General features: G+C 41.1%; 1 protein-coding gene across 1 annotated transcript in view; it reads left to right on the forward strand.

The window, feature by feature from the left end:
* The first annotated feature begins 5100 nt into the window (after positions 1–5100).
* Positions 5101–20072, forward strand: part of MAST2 (microtubule associated serine/threonine kinase 2) — a 198370-nt gene continuing 183398 nt past the window's right edge. The window contains exon 1 of the mRNA XM_059821971.1: positions 5101–5280. Within this exon, the coding sequence (XP_059677954.1) occupies positions 5101–5280 (180 nt within the window). The remainder of the gene's footprint in view (positions 5281–20072) is intronic.

The following is a 20072-nucleotide window of genomic DNA, read 5'->3' on the forward strand; positions in this document are numbered from 1 at the left end:
GCAAACAAGGATAAATGTCCTTTGTGGTATATAAAGAAAGAAAATAATAATTGGAAAGCAAATCATATCCAGTTAGGACTGGACTTTTGTTCGATCTAGTAATTGCCATCCTGGAACAGGTTGTCAGTTGGTTTACTTCATTATTCTGTACCTGAGACTGACTAATAGTAGTAGCTTCCAGTGAAGATGCACTGGAGTAATATACTGTATAACATACTTTCATGGAATAACTTGCCTGTAAGAAATTTCTTCCTAATTCTCCTTAATTCAATGCTTAGCTTGTGCCCTGAAACATGAGTGTATATATCCTTCCTGTAAAAAGTCCTCATGGAACTACGAGTATTTTTATTAATTACACAAATGTCTAATGCAGAACTTATCAAATAGCAGACCTCATTAGATTCAGATCATGAATAAATTTTGCCTAGATTGTGTCAAGGTCCCAGACTTACTAATTCTCCTGCATTCTTTTGGAAAATCCTGCATTTCTGACCATTTCCCTGGAGCTCAGTGCTGGTGGTGGGAGCTGTACTCTGTGGCTGCAGTTCTCAGCTGTGCAGGCTTGGCTTGTGCTTTGCTTGGCTAGCCTGGCAGAGCTGGGATTGGTGTCTTGCTTTTTGCTGAACAAAATGATGCATCATTCTATAAAAGGTAATTGATTAGTCTTAGTCAAAGCTTTTCCTAGCAAATCTCACTCTTCCTGCAGTTCATGTAACTACTCTTTTACCCTTATTTTTTATTTTGCTCATAACTGGTATTCTTTAGCTGTGTCACACTGGGTTTTTTTGGTGAGTCTTGAAAAAAGAATGTAGTCACAGGGGTGAAGTTAGGGAAATAGCCAGGAGTCATGGTGATCATGTGCAGCCTGTGTAATTACTTGTCATTGCTGACATTCTATGCAGGTATAGTACAACATCCCAAAGTACTGTGCCATCTTCAGGGCTGACTGCACATTGCCAATTGCCAAACATTAGTATTCCAGTGTAAAGACCAAAACTTCTCTGTGAATACCATTAGAACTGGGTCACGAACAGAAGGTGCGTGACAGCTTAACATGTAGAACAACTAAAGCCATTTCCTCCGTCTCATACAGAGCAGAAATACTGAGAGTGAAGACTATGTGTATAGTGTGAGCAGAATGACAAATGACAAGCCTTAGCAATATACTTGTTTGGTGGCATTAGTGATGCAGTTCTGCCCTGGAAACAGTGAAAACAGGTGATCAGCTGGGTTTTGTGCTGCACCGGTTTTGCTAAATGTTCGAATTTAATAGGAATTCAAATGATCAAGTTAAGTATTTCATTTTGTAAAGGAAATTCTCTTGCTCACCAGCATCCTAATAACATCTACTATTTAGGATTTTCTATTCTGTTTGGAATAAAAAGGTTTTAACCTCACAGCTTCAAGCTGTATATATCTATTCCAGCTCCAGGAATTATTCCTGTAGCTGTGTGCTCAGCAGTCATAAAAATGCTGCAGATGGATTTATGTCATTTCAGAAAACATTATGGAATAAGCTGGACTAGGCTCTGTGTTCTGCCTTACCAAAGACCCCTTAAACCAGCTAGAGAAGAATGGAAGGGAACTCTTTCTGGATAGCATCATTCCAGCTACCTTCTAAATAGGAAGGGCATGATGAGACCATCTTTATATGGAGAAAACAGAAGGTGGAAGCCAGGGAAAGAAAGTATCTGGAACTGCAAAGAGAAACAGAATTAACTGAGTATTAGCTGAGTAGCAGTGAGCTACACAGGCCCTCTGTGGTCCCCCGCTTTTGCTCCATGTTAGTCAGTCTGGGTAAAGTAAGAATAAGCCCCTTTATAAACCTTTATTAATTACTCTTCTATCTTTTTTGGATGTGACAGGATATTTCTGGAGACAAACACCATGAGGAAAGGTATGGCATCACACCACGCTCTGCCTCATTTTCCCTGCCAAGCCTCTCATGGTTCGTTCACTTTTATTTAAAGTTGGAAAAGAAAAGTTCAGAAAACTAGCTTGTACGGAAAAGAAAAATCAGGTCACTCAGACTGGTCTGCAGATTCAGGTCATATTCAGTGATAAGTTTAAATGGAAAAAATAGGGGAGAATCAGTAAAATGAGCAGTATTTTTCCTGTTCCTTCAACATGAAACCTCACTGTTCTTTTGTTTAAAAAATATTGGAAAGACATCTTGAGTCCAAAATACTAAACAGACATTAAACAGGAAAGGAAATAATGCAGAAGCAAACCGAACACAATCTTTTCACAAGTAAAATGTTCTATTAACCCCCTAGCAGCGTTTTGATTTGGAGTGATCAAAAAGATTTTTAAATTGTTCTGAGTAAAATACTGAACCAGAAGACAATTATTTGCAATTCTATCTAAAACTAACAACTGAAGATTTGTTTTTAATACGTTTCAAAGGCAGGCACTGTTATTCAAATTCTCATTGTGACTTTTCTTCCCGTATTCATGAATTCTTTTTTTGGCACACGAAGAGAACAGGTGTGAGCCAGTGCAAGGTGTCCCACAGGCCATAACCAACAAATAACTAATTGGCATCTATGTTGCAACAGGGCAAAGATCCAGCCAAATTATGACGAGGCACTCTGCCATCCTAATAGACTCACATTATCATGGATGCCAAGATTCCATAAATTTGCATTATTTACATTTAGTTAGGGCAGGATTCCCAGCTGGGAAATTCCACATGGTTGTCCATCTCTATCATATACAATTGCAATGGAAAAAGATCTCTGTGACTAATCCAGAATCCTGAAATAGTTTTCAGCAAGAATTTAAATATTCTTAACAATTATTTTAAAATGCTCCCGCTCGTCTACATCAATAAATCTTTTGAAAGTGTATTTTTGTTGTCTTTGTTTGTACAAAATGAACAAAAAATTTATAAAATCAGATTTCCTGGTTGAAGATGTATAAACCTTTTCAGCTTGGTAAAAAGGGAGAAAGAATTGTTTTTTCTGCAGCAGTAGCAAGGTTCCTGACTATGTAATAGTGAAAAAAAAGGACAACTTTGAAGTTGCTTTTGTGAAAAATGAATGCAGAAACTGGTAACTTATACCCTCAGGAAATAATTTGCAAAGACAAAAATGCTGAGAGGGTGTGAATTATTGAGATGAAACACAAGATGATGATATATGCTCTGATTACTCCTTGAGGTAACGAATCTCTGTAGGTTTGTCTTTTCTACTGAGGAGACGATGAACTCCATCTTCATCTGCTCCATAAAAAAGTGGGCTGTAGCACTTGATGGCACAGCTGGTAAATGTTTTCCTGCAGCTCGGCAGCTTGGTGTTCTTGCAGAGGGCTGGGGCTGCCGAGAGAGGCTCCAGTCACCTGAGCACTGGGCGGGGGGCTGAGGCTTGGCTCCCACCGTGTCACCTTGCAGGAGCCGGTGGGCCTCTTGGAGCAAAGAAGTGTGGCCTTTTCCCAAATGCTACTTACCTCTGGTGACACCACAGAAAAGGTCCTGCGCTCACCTTACTTTTTTAGGGGCAATTAAGAGTTTATTTCGAGGCCAATTGTACGAGGTTCGAGGCCAATGGTATGAGGTTCAACAGGGCCAAGTGCCGGGTCCTGCACTTAGGTCACAACAACCCCATGCAACACTACAGGCTTGGGGACGAGTGGCTGGAAAGCTGCCCCACAGAAAAGGATCTCGGTTGGTTGACAGCCGGCTGAATATGAGCCAGCAGTGTGCCCAGGTGGCCAAGAAGGCCAACAGCATCCTGGCCTGTATCAGAAATAGTGTGGCCAGCAGGAGTAGGGAGGTGATTGTGCCCCTGTACTTGGCACTGGTGAGGCCGCACCTTGAATCCTGTGTTCAGTTTTGGGCCCCTCACTACAAGAAGGACATTGAGGTGCTGGAGCGTGTCCAGAGAAGGGCGACGAAGCTGGTGAGGGGTCTGGAGCACAAGTCTTGTGACGAGCGGCTGACGGAACTGGGGTTGTTCAGCCTGGAGAAGAGGAGGCTGAGGGGAGACCTTATCGCTCTCTGCAACTACCTGAAAGGAGGTTGTAGAGAGGTGGGTGTTGGTCTCTTCTCCCAAGTAACCAGTGATAGGACTAGAGGAAATGGCCTCAAGTTGTGCCAGGGGAGATTTAGGCTGGATATTAGGAAAAATTTTACTGAGAGAGTGGTGAGACACTGGAATAAGCTGCCCAGGGAGGTGGTGGAGTCACCATCCCTGGAGGTGTTCAAGTAACGTGTAGACGTGGCACTGTGGGACATGGTTTAATGGGCATGGTGGGGTTGGGTTGATGGTTGGACTTGATGATCTTACAGGTCTTTTCCAACCTTAGTGATTCTGTGATTCTGTGACAGGGAAGCCAGTTGCTGCTGGACACCTGAGCTGATCCCGGATGATAATGATGGGTGCAAATGCTGCCCTCACCCCTGGGAGACACTACTGCATTGTGCATCCTCAGCCTACACCTCTGAGCCTCCTTCTGCGACCGCAACGAGCAGGCCTGTTCCTCCTCTCCTGGCATGGAAGCACAGCCTTTGCAGCCCGAGGCATCACTTGCCTGGGCAGCCCTACCAGGAACCACACTGCCAGACCGGTGTGGTCCCCGCCCTGGTTTATTCCTCCTTTCTGTGAGTGTTCTCATCGGCAGCGGGGCAGGGAGCCGCGCAGGGCTAGCGAAGACACCCTGCTGCCCACCCGCCGGGCCGCCGGCCCCTCAGCGGCGCCCGCCGCCTTCCCAGAGTGCCCCGCGCCCCTTCCCGCCTCGCACCTCCCGCCCGCCCCTCGTGACAAGTCTCGCGCGCTCCTCTCCTTCCCTCCCCCCAAGTCTCGCGCCTCTTCCCCGCCGCGAGGCCGGTGCTCTCGCGATAGGCAGCGGCGGGCGGGCGGGCGGCCGGGCGCGCGGGGGGGGGCGGTGCCGCGGCAGCCGCTGCGCCCGCGCTCCCTGACAGGCGGGCAGCGGGAGCGGCGGCGGCGGGTGGGCATGTCCCTCCGCCCCGCGCGCAGGTGGTGGCGGCGACGGTGGCGGCGGCGCCGCCCCGGCTCTCCGTGACTCTCGCCGGCCATGGCCGGCTCCCCGCCGCGGGGGCCCGAGTCGTGCCGCAGCCGCCGCTGAGGAGAAGCCGCCGCGATGAGGAAGGGCCGCTCCCGGGGGGACAAAGCGGCGGCGCCACCGCCGCGGAGGGAGCCTGGGCGGGCGGTGGCCGCCAGCGCGGCGGAGCGGAGAGCCACCCTTCTGGGGGGCGGCGGCAGGAAGGAGCCGGAGGACGCCAGGGCCGCAGGGGCGCCTTGCCGGGAGGCGCTGGAGAGGGTAAAGCCGGGGCGTGCGGCCGGGGGGGGGCCTGCCGGGCCGGTGGCGGCCGTTGGCATGGAGACGCGCGCCCCGCGTGGCGGGGGACCGTGGCGGGTGGGGGCGCCCGGCCGTGCCGCCCTCCGCGCCCGCCCGGGCTGCGGCTGCCGCAGTCGCGGGGCAGGGTGCGCCTGGCCCGGGCGGGGGGAGAGTGGCCGGGGGGTGGCTGGAGGCCGAGCGTCGGGGAGAGGTGGGGTGCTGCGCTCGGCGGGAGGGGTCGGCCCGGGGGGAGGCTGCGTGCGGCGGCGCTTGTTGAGACTGCATCCTCCGAGCATCCTTTCACGTTACATACGCTTTCTCAGGTGGGTGCCCCCAGAAGAGGAAAGGCTAGATTCGGTGGTCAGAAATGGAGTGGTGGTGTGTCAGTGTTCTGACGGCATGGCGTTGAGTGAGTGGTGGGGCAGTCGTCGTGGTGCCAGCAGTCCTGCCTGCATGCCAGTGAAGAAGCGAGGGAGGATGCAGTGAAATCTAGTTTGTGTTATATGCTTGCTGGTATTAATAATTACAGAATACTTCTTGCTAGTAACCTTCTGTAGGTCACTCCTAATTGTGATGTTAACGATGATGCTTTTTCCAGCCTTTTTTTTGGTCTTAATTCTGAATGCAAGGAGTGCTTTATTTAGGAAACATACCTTTGCAGGTGTTTCAAAAATGCATTGGCTTGCTAAAAGTGAGAGTGCGTAAGTTCAACGTGTCCAATTTTATGTCTTTCACTCCCACAAAAAAGGGATCTACTGATTGCTACTTAAGGTTACAGGGATGAGAGACCCAAGAGATCTTAAACTTTGTTTTGGTGTGTTTTGATATTCCTAGTTTTACAAGACAGAAAAATGGGGGCGTGAGACTTAGCAGGTTAAAAATGTAGATGACAATTATTGCTGCTTTTTTTTTTTTTTTAAAGAGAAGGAGAAAGTATCACAACTATGAAGACTTCCAGTATACAGTAATTCATTGCTTTGTTTTGCCATTTTTAGGAGAAAAGTGAAAAACTAGGTTCTTTGACTTTTCTTGTCAAAAAGGTGTCAGGTTTATGTCATTGTTTTAGATGCAAAGGTTTACTTTATTTTTTATAATTTCTTAGGTTTTTCTAGAAAAGCTGCATTACATTGCCTTCAGTTATAGGAGACCTGTTTTTTGGCTTTGACGGTAATCTTGACTATAGATTTCCCAGACTGGGCCCTGGAAGAAGAGCACTCTTTTTTTTTTTTTTAATCTTTTATTTTACTCTCTAGTGCCTTGTTAAGCCAGGTGGTTAAGAGGTGCTGCTGCTTTTGATGCTTATCACTTCCTGAAACAATTAAAGAACACTAATATCCTTATTCAGGCAAAAAAAAAAAAATCTAAAAGCAGAAGAGGTGACTTAGTTTATTCCCAACTGTCCATTAAAATAGTGGTTAGTAGAGCTATGGAATGCAATACCAAGGTGTTTGGTTTACTGTGTATTGGCATATTGTATATGATAGTAACATGGAAATTAGAGGCAATTATTACCATTCCTTGGTAGCTGTGAACTGAACTTTTTACAAATCATGCATACAGAACACACTATGTACCATATAATGTATGGAACACTCAGGAAGCTTCACCAAAACAAGAAAGGCTGCCAGTTCAGAAATGCCAGTATTTGAGATGCACAAGGTTTTTTAATGAGAGATACTGCCAGTTTGTTTTTAGGTTGGGTGCTCTGACTAAGAGCTGATATGACTTGTAGGAACAGATCTTTGTGTGCTGGCAAGTATTAAGTGTGATGGAGTTTTACAGCTAAAATTAAGAAAACTTATACTCAGCCTGTGCAAGATGCCCCCCAAATTTCCAAGGAGAACATCTCATCCCCTCTCTCCTTTTGTCTTCCATTTGAGGTGGTGGAAGTTTTGTAAATGCAGTAAGCAACTGGAAATAAATAGCTATGTTGGGCAAATTTAATAAACAGGACAAGTAAGCCTACTCACAGCATTTCTGTCTTTAATATCAATAATTCAGTATTTATTTAAACATCAGGAGTTGGTAGTGTGGATGTGGTGGAAAGGGCCTTCTGAGATGCAAAAGACAGCATGATGCTCCATTTCCACTGATGCAGCTTGTAGCTTGACAAATATTTCCTTTGGGGTCACTTCTGATTTAAGTTTCTGCCTTGTTTCCAAGTCTGTAGTATGCCCTCAGCTGTACCAGTGCAACAGTGTGCACAGCTGCAGGGAACTGTTCTGAATTAAATTCAGATTTCACAGTTTGTTTGCCATATATTTGCACAAGTTTGTGGTTGGGAGAGACTAAGCTACTCTAATGTTGGAAAAAGTACTTATCAGACTGTGACTGTAGTAGTTAATCACTGTACTGACCTTTAGGCCTTTGAAAATCTGGTCCTTTAATGTGCTGTGCTTATAGTTCTGACATGTATATACGATTAATGTTTTCACTTTTTTATGAGTTACGTAAGTACATAAAAATGACTGTACTTGGTCACATTAAAGATTGCTCTAGTCCAGTATCCTGCCTCTCTGAGCTGCCAAAAGCAGATGCTTGGAGAAGAGTATAATCTACGTTGAGGAAATACCTCTCCCAGCCTCCAGTAATTTGTGGCTCACAGGTTTCCGGAACTAGAGGCGATATTTGTTTTTAGTGCCCCCAGTGGGTTTTTTCTTCTATGAATTTGTCCAATCAGTATTTGAAGCCGTGTGTGCTTGTAGCATCCACAACATCCTGTGGCTGTGTTGTAAGGCTTCAAGACATTTTGTGTGGAAAACCCACTTCTTCTTGTTTGCTTTTGAACTTTCTACCTGCTTGTTTCATGCCTTGTTTGTTAATTCTTGTATTGGAAGAGGTGGTGAAAAAGAGAATCCATGTTCTTCTGTGTGGCTTACAGCTTGATAACTTTTTATTTTATTTACTATCCCTTTCTTGTGACTTTTCCAGAGGAGTTTTAGAAAGAAGTGACTCTGTCATTTTCATTGTCCTTGCTGTTTTCTTTGCACCTTTTGCAGGTGTGTTCCTGATTGGAGATAGTGATGCTGGAATCAGAGGAACAGGGTTGGGGAACAGTAACCAGGACTGGCTTCAGTATTTCAGCATATGACACCCTGTGTACTCATATAGCATATTCGGTTTTATTCTTTAACCTTCTACCTGCTTTTTCTTGATGATCTTTAAGCAATTGAGTTGTCACTTTTGTGGAACTGCCTATTATAACTCCACCATCACTCTTTTAAGTGGTAGTAGCTAGTCCAGAATTTGTCATTGTGTATATAAATTTAGGATTTTTTTTTTTTACACTATGCATCGTTTTACATTTATCTACATTTAATCTTATCTGCTATTTTACAGCCCACTTAAACAATATCATTAAGGTCTTCTTCAGATCTTTGGCCATCGCTTTTGCAACCTTGAATAACTTCAAGCGTTGTCAGCAAACTCTGTCACGTAGGTGGTAAGCTTCTTTGCTAGATTTTGCTTTAAAATGTTGAAGGTATTGATCCCCGAACAGATCCTTGTGGGACTGGTGAGCAGCCTTTTTTTGGGAAAAAGGTCAGTTGTTCCAAATTCTTATTTCCTATCTGTTAATCAGTCATTAATTCATAGTTGAATTGTCCTTCTTATCCCGTGACAGTTTAGTTGCATTGAGTGAGGGTGTCTTTGTCAAACATAGCCCACTTGGATTTCCATAAAGTATCAGCTTAATCATCATATGTTTGCTGACTACCTTGAAGGAGAAAAAAGGAAAGTTAAAGTGAAAGTTATTGTTGCTTAGGAGTGACAATCACCCTCATCTAGAGGCATATTATAAGCATGAAATTGTTACCTTATCATGCTTACATAATCAGTTTGAGACATTCTGATATTTATTGTGAAAGATCTCACATGGATTATAGCTAATATTTGTCAGAGGTGCTTCTATTAGCATTTTCTACTTCAGGTAGAAGTCAAAGGTCAAAGTTCTCATATAAAGGACTCTTCAGTGTCTAGAAGATATGACTTAAGGGGGTTATGATGGAAGTATACAAGACCGTGATTGGTATGAAGAGGGTAGATAGCAAACAGCAGCTGACTGTTTCCTCTGGTATTAAGCTAGGCATCAGGCTTAAAAAGAGAATCTGCATGCAAAAGGTAATACATGTATGTTTTTTTTTTTTTTTTGCCAAAGGATGCAATGGATGCAAAAAGCATTCAGAGTTGCAGTACTGGAGGAGGGATCTAGTGATGATTATTATATAGGCAGACTGCATCCACCCAAGGAAAACAGCTGAAATTAACTACCATCTAGGAGAACATTAGAACAGGGCAAATGCATGATTCTTACCTTCACTTGGCTGTAGGAAATGTCTTTGCTCTTTGTATAGGTCTTTTTCCACGAGGAATGGGTGTTAGCCTGTCCCTAACAAAACTGAATCATGTCTTCCTCTGAAAGCAGGGGGAGAATGCACAGATATGAGGAAAGCGGAAGTATTGTGGAAGGTCTAGGGGGATGGAGGTTGAGGGTTAAAAGTAAAAGTAGAGGACACTGAGCATCCCTGAACAGCATTCTCTGCTCTAAAGGCATCCGGGGACCTAGTGGGTGCTGCCCAGTGGTGCTTTGCTCGGAGATGTGACAGCATGAGGGAACAGAAATAGACCCCATGCTTGTCAGCATTTTACCCTCACTTCTGTCAAGCTTCCCTCTCCTCTTGCTATGGAGGGCCAGGGCCAGGAGAGGATTTATGAGTAGATTCCATGACTTTGTGATTTTGTAGGATAATAAAGAGATGAAGGGGAAAAGAGTAGCAGAATCTCAACAAGCAGTTCAGGGGGCTGCTAGAGGGACTGCAAGTTGTAGAGATGGGATTTTGGGTTAGGTGGACCCTTTGTCGTGTATAAAGTTTAACTTGGCTGCTGCTGACGAAGAGTTGGACTGAAATGTTGCTAAACCTGGAGGGTCCCCTGCTGCGTGTATGTTTATTGTATGGGAAATGTTCAGCTGATGCCAACAGGCAAACTGCGTACATAATATCGAGAAAGGTGAAAAATCTCCTTAGTCCTGGTTAGTTTTGTGTTGGGGGAGCCCTTTCTATAGGGCAGTCAGTGCACTAGACTATTTCCAGCTGTAAATTTTGATGTGCCTGAAGAAGAGTGATCTTGCGTGTTCCCCAGACAGTACATTTTGTCATTGTTGCATTGGATAGAAAGTATTTCCTGAGCTTTGAACAAGGTAACTGACTTAACAACCAAATCATTTAACTATTATAGTCATTTGGAACTGTAATGCTACAAACTTTCTGAGAGTAGCAAAAGTATTCCTTTCTCTTCACCTGTCTTTGAAACTTTTTGTAGATCTGTATGTCCCGAAGCCAAAATGGATTACTGTGGTTATCCAGTGCGATTTCCCCAAATGTGCAGGCTGTGGAGCTTTCCTGAAAGATAAATTAAAACATTTTTGATCTTATCTTAGCCTTAGATCATGGTGTGTCTGTCACCTCTTCTGAAAAGCTCTGCCAATGTTTAATTATTCCTGCAGTTAGGAAACTAAACCACATCTTATTTCAAGGCTTGTTTTGTCTAATGTCCAACTTTCAGCTGTGGAATATGCCTATGCTAGCACAGACAGTAAAAATTCTCTACTCTCTGATATCTTTTCCATGTTTAAGTATTTGAAATGTGAAATCTAGCTTCAGTTGGAACAGAAGACCCCGAGTTCTTTTGCTTCCAGCACTTTGTGCTTTCCCCCCCCGATTGTTCTTGGAGTGTGTGCACCAAAAATAGGTAGTATTGTGGCAGCAGCCTGGAATAGTGTGATCACAGACAAGGTTACTTCTCCACTACTGTTTGATACTTGTCTTTTTACAATTTCGAGGATTGCATTACCATAGTTGGGTGTGTCGTATGAGATAGTTTTGTAACATTATGCCTATGTGGATATTTCTACTCCCTGTATTCAGGACATTGTACAAATTGGTCCAAGACTACTTAGCAAGCTTATCCCCCCTTTCATGCTGTCTTTATATTTTGATTATTTTTATTTTTTTATTTTTTTTATTTTTTGGAAGGAAGGAATGGCAAAGGATCTTTCCCACTGACTTCACACCCTGTTCATTTTTTTTGGAAAGCAGTGACCAGCAGGGAGAAACTGGCCAAACCCCAAAGTGCTAGTCAGGTTTGTTTTGCCTCCACAGCTGCAAAGAAACTGTTACCACGCTTTCCTTGCTGCGTGGCAAGCCTGGAAATTGAAGAGATCTTACTTTTTCTCCTAATCAGAACTTTTGTGCTTCAAATATAATAAGCGTTTTCTTTTCCCTCTAGGTGCCATCAGTGCTATTAAAGGCAGTACCTCTAATGTGATGAACCCTGTACGTAGACTGCATAACAGCTTGGTGTTCTTTGGTTATTTCTACCGTGTTTCTTCCCTTTTGTTTGATAGGTGAAGAAGCAAGTTTTTGGAGTTCCATTGGCATTTTGCTTCTGAGCTTTCTCTACACCTCTGTCTCTCAGGCTGCTGATCAGAGCTCTGTCGCAGCTCCTGTTCTGCTCCCCCAGCCATGGACCCTATGATTAACAGCTCACAACACTCAAAGCTGTTTCTTCTAACTTCATATCAAAACCTACAAGTTGGGATGAAACTTAATCTGAAGAAGACAGAAGTTTATTTCCAAAATTCAAGCAAATAAACAGAATCAAATGGACGTATCACTAGCAATGCAGATTGCATTTGCAATGAAGTGTAGTTTTTAATATTCACATTACAAATTCTGTAAAAGCAAATATAGATTAAACATTGCCAAATGTGTTCCATAAGCATCATTGCCCTTTCTTATCAAAGGAGGGATGGGGTGCTGCTGACTTCTAGAAGATCAGGAAGCATCTGTTTACATAAATACTTCTAGCTACCTGTTTTGGGATATTGTTGCAGTTTAGGGCTGATTTTAGGGCAATTCTGTCCTGTGCCTGTTTCTTCAAAGGAGCTAAAGAAAGTCTTACGGAAGACATTGGTAAAGACTCCTAAATTACGAGCTGTGGAAGTGACTTACCATTAAAAACTCAGTTACTGTTTGTGCACCTCAGACTTCCTTTTCCTATCTCCCTTTCTTCGTTGCTGTCTAGCTCTTTTTCTCATTTCAGGGAGAGAGCAAAAAATAAGTGTGGGTTTTTTTGTATAAGAAGATGCCAAGTTCTAGCCTGTAAAGCTTCAAATATGGTGAACCAGAGTCCAGAGTGTATGGTTGGCTGGCAGGCATCCTTACTCATCCTCAGAGTTTAATTTCTTAAGTTTATCCCCTCCTCTATGGAGAGATAAAGGTAGTGAAGAAGCCAGAGCATAGCTGCGGAAGAAGGAGCTGTTCCCTATGACATGTATGGTTCTGTCTCTGTTTTCTTCTCTGTCCTTTTCCTGAGGAGGCAAGAAAAGAAGCCAGAAAGAACAAACCTCTCAATGTCCTGTAGGTATGTGTCGCTGCCTTCCATAAGCTGATTCTTGTTGATGCCAGAGCTACTCCGGCTTGACTTCTTCGTTAGCCATAGTTTTGCCTTTCTGTGTTTTGATCGGGCGGCAATGGTAGCTGCTGGCAATATGTTGCTCTGAGTTAATTTATATGTTCATACTAATGTTTAGAAGTGTGGGAGCGAGGAAAGTGACTGAAGAAAAGACTCATCTAAAAGCAGCCAAAGGGGAATAGAGTCAAGTGATCAGTTCTGCAATGTGCTTGTTAGATAGTAACAGAATAGAGCCAAAAGACTCATCTAGAAGCAGACAAAAGGGATGTAGAGTCAAGTGACCAATTCTGCCACGGGCTTGTTAGGTAATAGCAAAATAGCGCCAAAGGGCATATGGCATTTCTTTGGCCTGATATCATAAAAACATCACCTCCCTCAAAGTTGAATATTAATGGACAAACCTAATTAGTTTAAATCGATTTGTGTAAATCGATAAGTAGGTAGGTATCGCATCAGCAGCTTAGAGGATTCAGCTTGCCAATGTGAGATTTCAGTTTCCTGTCAAGTGGAGAATGAGAGCAAATATTGTGTATTAGCCACAGTAATTTCATATTAGCATATTAGACTAGCTAAGCAGACAGTGGAGAGATTATGAATATATAGGTGTTCACATTGCTGATGATTTGCATCTGAGTTCAGCAGTGCCCTGTATTTGTCCAAAAGGACTATAGAAGTGAAGGAGCCAAGAGAAGTCTTCTATCAGAAGTGGCTGGATTTGTTGTGGGACTACTTGTCATTATAATTGTAATTATGAGCCTGAAGGGAAAAGCTGCTGCTACTTAGATTTGTTACAGAGCACTTGAGGATAACAGTGGGGTGCTGTCCAAGGCTAGGATTAGGCATCTACAAAGGCCTCAGAAAGACTGTACATGTATTCATGACTGTATGCTTTGGGAAACCAAGTAATACCCGTTTGTATTCTGTTGGAGGAATGGGTATGCATTATTGACTTGATGCCTAGAAGTTGACTTACTTCTTGAGCAAGCTCATATGCCTTCTTGCAGTGCAAAGAATGTGAATGTTGTCCTGCCTGACAAGGTGGTTCTTACTGTCTCTAGAAGAGGCAATTCTTTATCTGATAGGTTATTTTTATTGCCTGAGCTGCCTGTTGTTCTCCATAAGCTAACATAGCTTTGGTGCTTATAAGAAATGCAGTGGATTATTATAGATATGATGATAGGCATTTATTTCAAATAAAAGTTTTTTTACTCTTATTTAATTCTTATTCATCGAACCTGAGTAGCTGAAGCTAAGGAAGCAGTGAAGACCACCAGGTTCGTGAACTGTTTGAGACTAAACCAAAAAGCTTTATCACCCATTAAGACCTTGTTCCTCAAGAACCACAGTAGCTAAATAGACAGATCATGTGGAGTCTTAACAATTTCATTTCCACATCAAATAATGATGTGCTGTGGTTAGTGTCTCTTTGTAGTGATGTAGTACTATTTGAAGCCTGGTGAAAAAGCTGCTCTTTGGAGGAAGAAGCTGAGTCCATGGGCGTTCAAAAAACTTCTACCTTTTTGCAAGGTAGTAGAAAAATCTGTTTCGGGTGAGGAAAATGCACTCTTTTTTTTCTTTGGTGTCTTGATAGATGTCCCTCTTGGCCGTAGGAAATGGATGCTCTGTGATATCTCACTGTAGTAGAAAGATCTGAAGGCCTTGTTTGGTTTGTAATGAAGTAGCTCTGTTTTTACCTTTAAAACCTGCTTTAAAACATTTTTTTTTTTTTTTTACTTCCTCTAAGCTGTGTTTTTTGTGATAGTGTATTATCTAACTTACAGCTTAGGTCCCATGAACTCTAAAACTAGTACTCTCAGAAATTATTTTCAAATATTCTGTTATAAATACACATTACAGTGCAGTGAGGGAAGAGGGTTCAAGACTGAAAACCCAGCAATAATAAAAAAACCTAGCTGTCTAGCTTGTCAGTTTTTTGCTATTTGCAATTGGTCTAGCATTAATGGAAGTCCGTTATTTACATGGAAAATAGGATGATGCTCTGTTTGTTTCCAGGAACAAATCATGCCTTTGCTATTAGAACTGCATCGTAAATATTTTCACTTTTTGTTATACATATAGTAAACAATTTAACAATAAAAAACTTTCTAAAACCTTTTAGTTGGTCTGGATTTTCATGAATGTAAATGTAAAAGGAAGACGATGCCTTAAAACTTTTCATGTACCTGTTTAAATTTCCAGAAGTAGATAGCACTGTTAAGCTTAGTGTGCTGAAATACTGTTGGACTGTGGGGAGTTTAAGAATTTTTGAAATATAATTTCTGCTTCAGTTTCAATCCACACATAGCTTCATGAACTGTCTGTACAGGAAGATTTTTCTCTAATGTCTTTTACTATATAGTGTGACAAGTAATCCACCATAAACATTTTCAACAGTGCAAAGCTGAAATAAGTTAGTTAACTACTTAATTGAATGACACTTCGGTAGTTTTTTTTTTTATCCTTTAATGTGTCATGCTAGTATTTCTCAAACTCTTGTTGTAGGTGTTTGGCATCTCAGCTAATTCTGCTAATATTAAAAATACTTAACAATAGTTATAATAAGAAGCTGAAATTTAGTGCACTTCTGCAGTACTACTTCCATTAATGTGCACATTGTCCAAATATCCAGCAATCCATTCAAGACAGATTTCTGGTAACACTTAAGTTTGTTCCTTATATGAGGCTACATTTTGCTAGCCCTAATTTCTTGCAGTGACTGTGAGCTGTCTTATGGAAATTAGCTCAGTATACACTAAGTGCATTTATCACTTTCATGTGTTAGCTGATAGCACATCAAGATTCTTTTGGAAGATTTTGTAGGTCCTGCCATCCGTGTTGATTTTTTTCCCTGTTGGATTTGATGGAAGAGTTCACAGACCAGTTTGTCTTTCATGACAGAAGAGAAAATACAGAATGGTTGCAATGGTAAACAAATGCTGGCCTGCAGCATATAGAAAGCAGTTTTACTAAAGACTAAATTATGTGTACGGTTGGACCCAAACTCGAGAAATTTTGTCGTCTTTTCTTAATCCAGCCAAACAAAAACTAAGTGCAAAAGGTACATCCTCAAAGGAGTGAGGGGAATTCAGTACTGTCTGTGGGATGAAAACTTGTGAAAACATTGTAGCTGCATTTCAGGAAGCTTGAAGATTTTTATGAAAGGTAGTACTTGTCAGATTGATTAATTGATGCTCAAGCGTGTTCTTCTTTTTTCCTTCAAATACAGAGCTGTCATGCTTTGAGCTCAATAAGAATGATGTAAAAAAAAAAAAGTTTTCTAATATGACTTCCTGGTATTATGTATACTTGGTACTGCTGCTTATGCAGGCTTTTTTCATGAGACTGAGAGTCACACGTGTGGAGAAGGACTGCATAAACACCTGAGTTACACTCTACAAATGGTTTAAGTGTGGTTCCATGTTTCCAGGAAGGCTGTCTCCCTGTGCATGTTGATTTCCAGTTATTAAACTTAGGGTTTGCTTCTCTTTGCATTGAAGAGCATACAGCTTAGAATCATCAAATTACATTTCTCTGCACTCTTTCTTAAAATACATTTTGTCATTACAAAGCAAGTACACAAATTGGCAAAACTGCATAGATATCTTTGTCCTTTATGTGGCTTTCTGAGGAAGGATATACAAGACCCAAAGAATTCAACTTCACAAATGCAAGCAAAATGTTAAACTCTTGGAAAGGCAAAACTGGAAAAGAGTATGTAATGGAAACTTGTGGAGCTACTTAGGGAAGAAAATACACTGATAGGCAGTGAAATAATTTAATGTCTTGCATTGTTTTTTTGCTGTTTGTTCTGTTAATCCCCTGGTGGTTGCATGTCCTCTGTTCACTGAGGACTAGCTGAGAGGGCTAGCAGCAGCTCTTCTTAAGATTGTATGTTTTGCCATATGAGATGGGGTGAGACCCCAGTTTTATTTTAAAGAAGCCATTGTAAGGCCCCAGAGCAAGGAAGTGTCATCTGAAAAATGAAATGCTTAATAATTAAAGCAGGCTTATTAGTCACTAAAATCACACCATTCAATCTTTAGTGTATTTACAAGCACTTTATTATCATAAAAATCCCATTTTAGTATGGAGCCTTAGAAAAGACCTTTAAAAGGAAATCAGGACTGATGTTAAGTGTTCTGCACAGCACCAGAAGATCAGAGAGTACAAATAAATAATTTACAGTCACTGCTTTAGAGGAAAGCTTATAAATTAGTTGTACAGTTAATGCAGTGACTGTAGGCATTTAGATGTTTAAACATTTAGGCATAGATGGATGCAGTAACGTATTAGTAGCAAATACGTCTTCCTCTGTTTTATTAAATGACTTAAATTGGACCTGTGCAGTGTGAAGATGGTGGCAAAAATACGTGACCGTGAAAGTTAAATTACGCATTCAGTCAGTTATTTGTATGTTCTTTGACCTTTGCATTGATCCCTCTTTTTAGGACAGAGGACAATCTGTTTACAGCATTGTTTTGCCAGTTTAGCAGACACTTAAGCAGAAGTATCTGCTGACTGTAGTCTTTCAGTTTGAGCTTGAGGTCCGGTGATGTTCATAAACCTAACAGTTGGGCATTGTTTTTGTTCTCAAGCAGAAGGGAAGAAATACATGGCTTGTCCTTGAAAAAATTTTGGCTGTTGTTTCTTTGGGATGGAACTGTATTATGCTGCTTGGTGAGGAGAAGCTTTTGTGCCAGACTCCAGAGACTCCACTGCTTTGTGCAGGCATTGATAAGAATTGTGAATTAGTTTATCTTTGTCTGCCATTTTTATGTGATTTCTGTTAAGAAAAGCTAAGAATTAAGCGTTTGTTGTGTTTCCAAAGGTTAACCTAATTTCCTTTAGGTCTAAAGCCATTGGTAGTTTTATTTACAGTCTTATAATCAAATGATAATATTTTTTTCCCATTCCATATGTGCAGATCTGCTGTTGAGTTTGAAGGAAAATTTGTTTTCAGGGAAAGTTCACATAAGTCCTTCTTATTTTTGCTGTGCATTTATGTGCTTATCTCATTTGTGGTAGGAAGTCAGAAGATTCCAGATGGTTGCTGGAGACAAAAATATTGATGCCAAAGGATTGGAACTTTCACTGTCACAAACAAAAAAAGTATTTAATTTCTTTTTCCTGCTGCAAATAACAGTCTTCCTCAGTGATAACACCAGATTAAAATGTATCTTGGTCTTTCTTCATCATGTATATGAACAAATAGTGTTCTAACTCTTAGCAGACCGTTGTGCCTTGTTAGATTTTATTTTGCCACTAATCTCTCTCTAACTACAGATGGTTCCACTACTACTACTATTCAGGTGATAGTTGTGATATATAAAAGCATCCTGGGCAAAAAAAGTAGCGTGGTTAAAGAGGATTCCTGTAGTGTTTTCTGGTTTCATACTTTTCTTTCTGTGCAGTACGCACTATTCAAGTGAGCTTTATAAATTAAGATCAAGTCTTAAAATTGCATTACAAACCTGAGTGGTTCCCTGCCAAAGTTTAGTTCATGAATTACCTTCTTCTTTTGTTCTTAGGCATTTGAAACAAGCCTTGGAACAGCAGTTGGGCATAGATTTCTCTCTTCTAGCCCCCTTAGTCTTGGGACAGTTTTTTAAGGGCTCTATCTCATGCTGGACCAACAGAGACTTTTATTTGAGACTGTACTTCAAACTTAATGACTCTTAACATTTTTCTTTGGAAAGTGCTTTTTTCAAAAGAAGATTAGAATTCTGCACTATTAGTAAATAAGTCATTTTTATATAGCATGCACATTTTAATACACTATATTATTGTTCACTTGCCAAACTTTGTATTTTCAGCTAGTATTTTAATTTTAAATATATTTTATTTGTGCCTTAGACTTAGAAAATTCTGTACTGTTTTGGGTTGAGACTCAAATATTAATAGAGATAACTTCTCAGTTTTTGAAATGTGACCCAGAGGGTCCTGGCTGTAATGTATAAAATCAGGTGAAACTCTCTTCCTGGTCCTATTGCTATGAAGCAATTGCTTGTTTATGTAAATTGAATGAACTTTTAACCTATCACTAGGTGTTGTTCATCTCTCTCCATAGACAAACAGGGAGTTTACATTCCCAATGAAAATGACTTGATTGTAACTTTGTTTATAGGCATTAAACAGAATTTACACAGGTATAAGTAGGTATTTCATGTTGTTTTGCTCTTTTCCTGATAATGAGACAGTGAGACAATGTTTGTAATGTTAACATAAATAAATATAGTTGGAGATCTGAAAACTCACTCATCGGGAGGGGGGGAAAAAAATAGCATCAGTGTTGCAGGGAATCAAGGCACCGTGCAAAATTTTCTAGTAACTCTCCTTTTTATAGCCAATATGAAATCATAGGTCTTTTTACATGCACAGCTTAAGATACAGCTGTGTTTCTGCTGCTTGGTTTGTTCCTTAAGCAGTTCCCATTCTAGTCTTTCTTACAGCATGATTGCAATAAAAGGTGTTAAATTCAGTAATAAATATCTGAATAAATCTGTAAGAAACTGGCAAATGAGAAAGGTTTCAGCTTGTTGATATCATGGATTATGGTCTTTAGCAAATCTAAACATACATCTCTATTTGACTGGATAAAATCTAATAGACAAGAATATAGAAGATAAATGACTATTTGATAACGTGTAGGATGTTAAGGAGAACTTGCAGTAATACGAGTCAGTAATGTTGGGACACATCACATGCTTGGCACATCTGAGTTTAATGGAAGAAAATCTTCAGAGAGAAGGTGTTATTGATGTCTTACAACACCAAATTTTATTACAAATTACATCTTTTTGGTCATAATTCTTTTAATCCTTACAGCAGGCAGGATTCTAATGTACAGATGATGAATTATAGAATTGTTAATTTTTTTTTATCTGGCCAGGAGTTAATTTCCCTGCTCTATACAACCTTTTGTGTTGGAAATACTCATGCTAGAAGACCAATGATAAAGGAACGATGTGGCCTTTAATGTGCAGTGTCTCTGTTCAGGCTGGTTTTGTTTTCAGTGTAACTATTGAGTATGTAGTGGGGTTTTGAGTCTTGATATATTGATAGTGGTTTCTTTGAGCATCTGTAAAGTTTGATACAGACTTCAGTAGAGGCTCTGTTGCTCTTTCTTCCCTAGATGAAATTCTTTTGGCTTTAGACATTGACAAGCTGAATTCAGGGATTACTTTTGTCTCTTAGTTGGGAGATCCTGAAGTAGGATCAAATACTTTGCTTGTGTAAACCATTGTGGCGTTGTTTGTATTTTCATAAAAGGACACAACATTCAAGCTGATATAATTTAATCA

The sequence above is a fragment of the Gavia stellata genome, chromosome 10, assembly GCF_030936135.1.
Source record: "Gavia stellata isolate bGavSte3 chromosome 10, bGavSte3.hap2, whole genome shotgun sequence".
Lineage (NCBI taxonomy): Eukaryota > Metazoa > Chordata > Aves > Gaviiformes > Gaviidae > Gavia > Gavia stellata.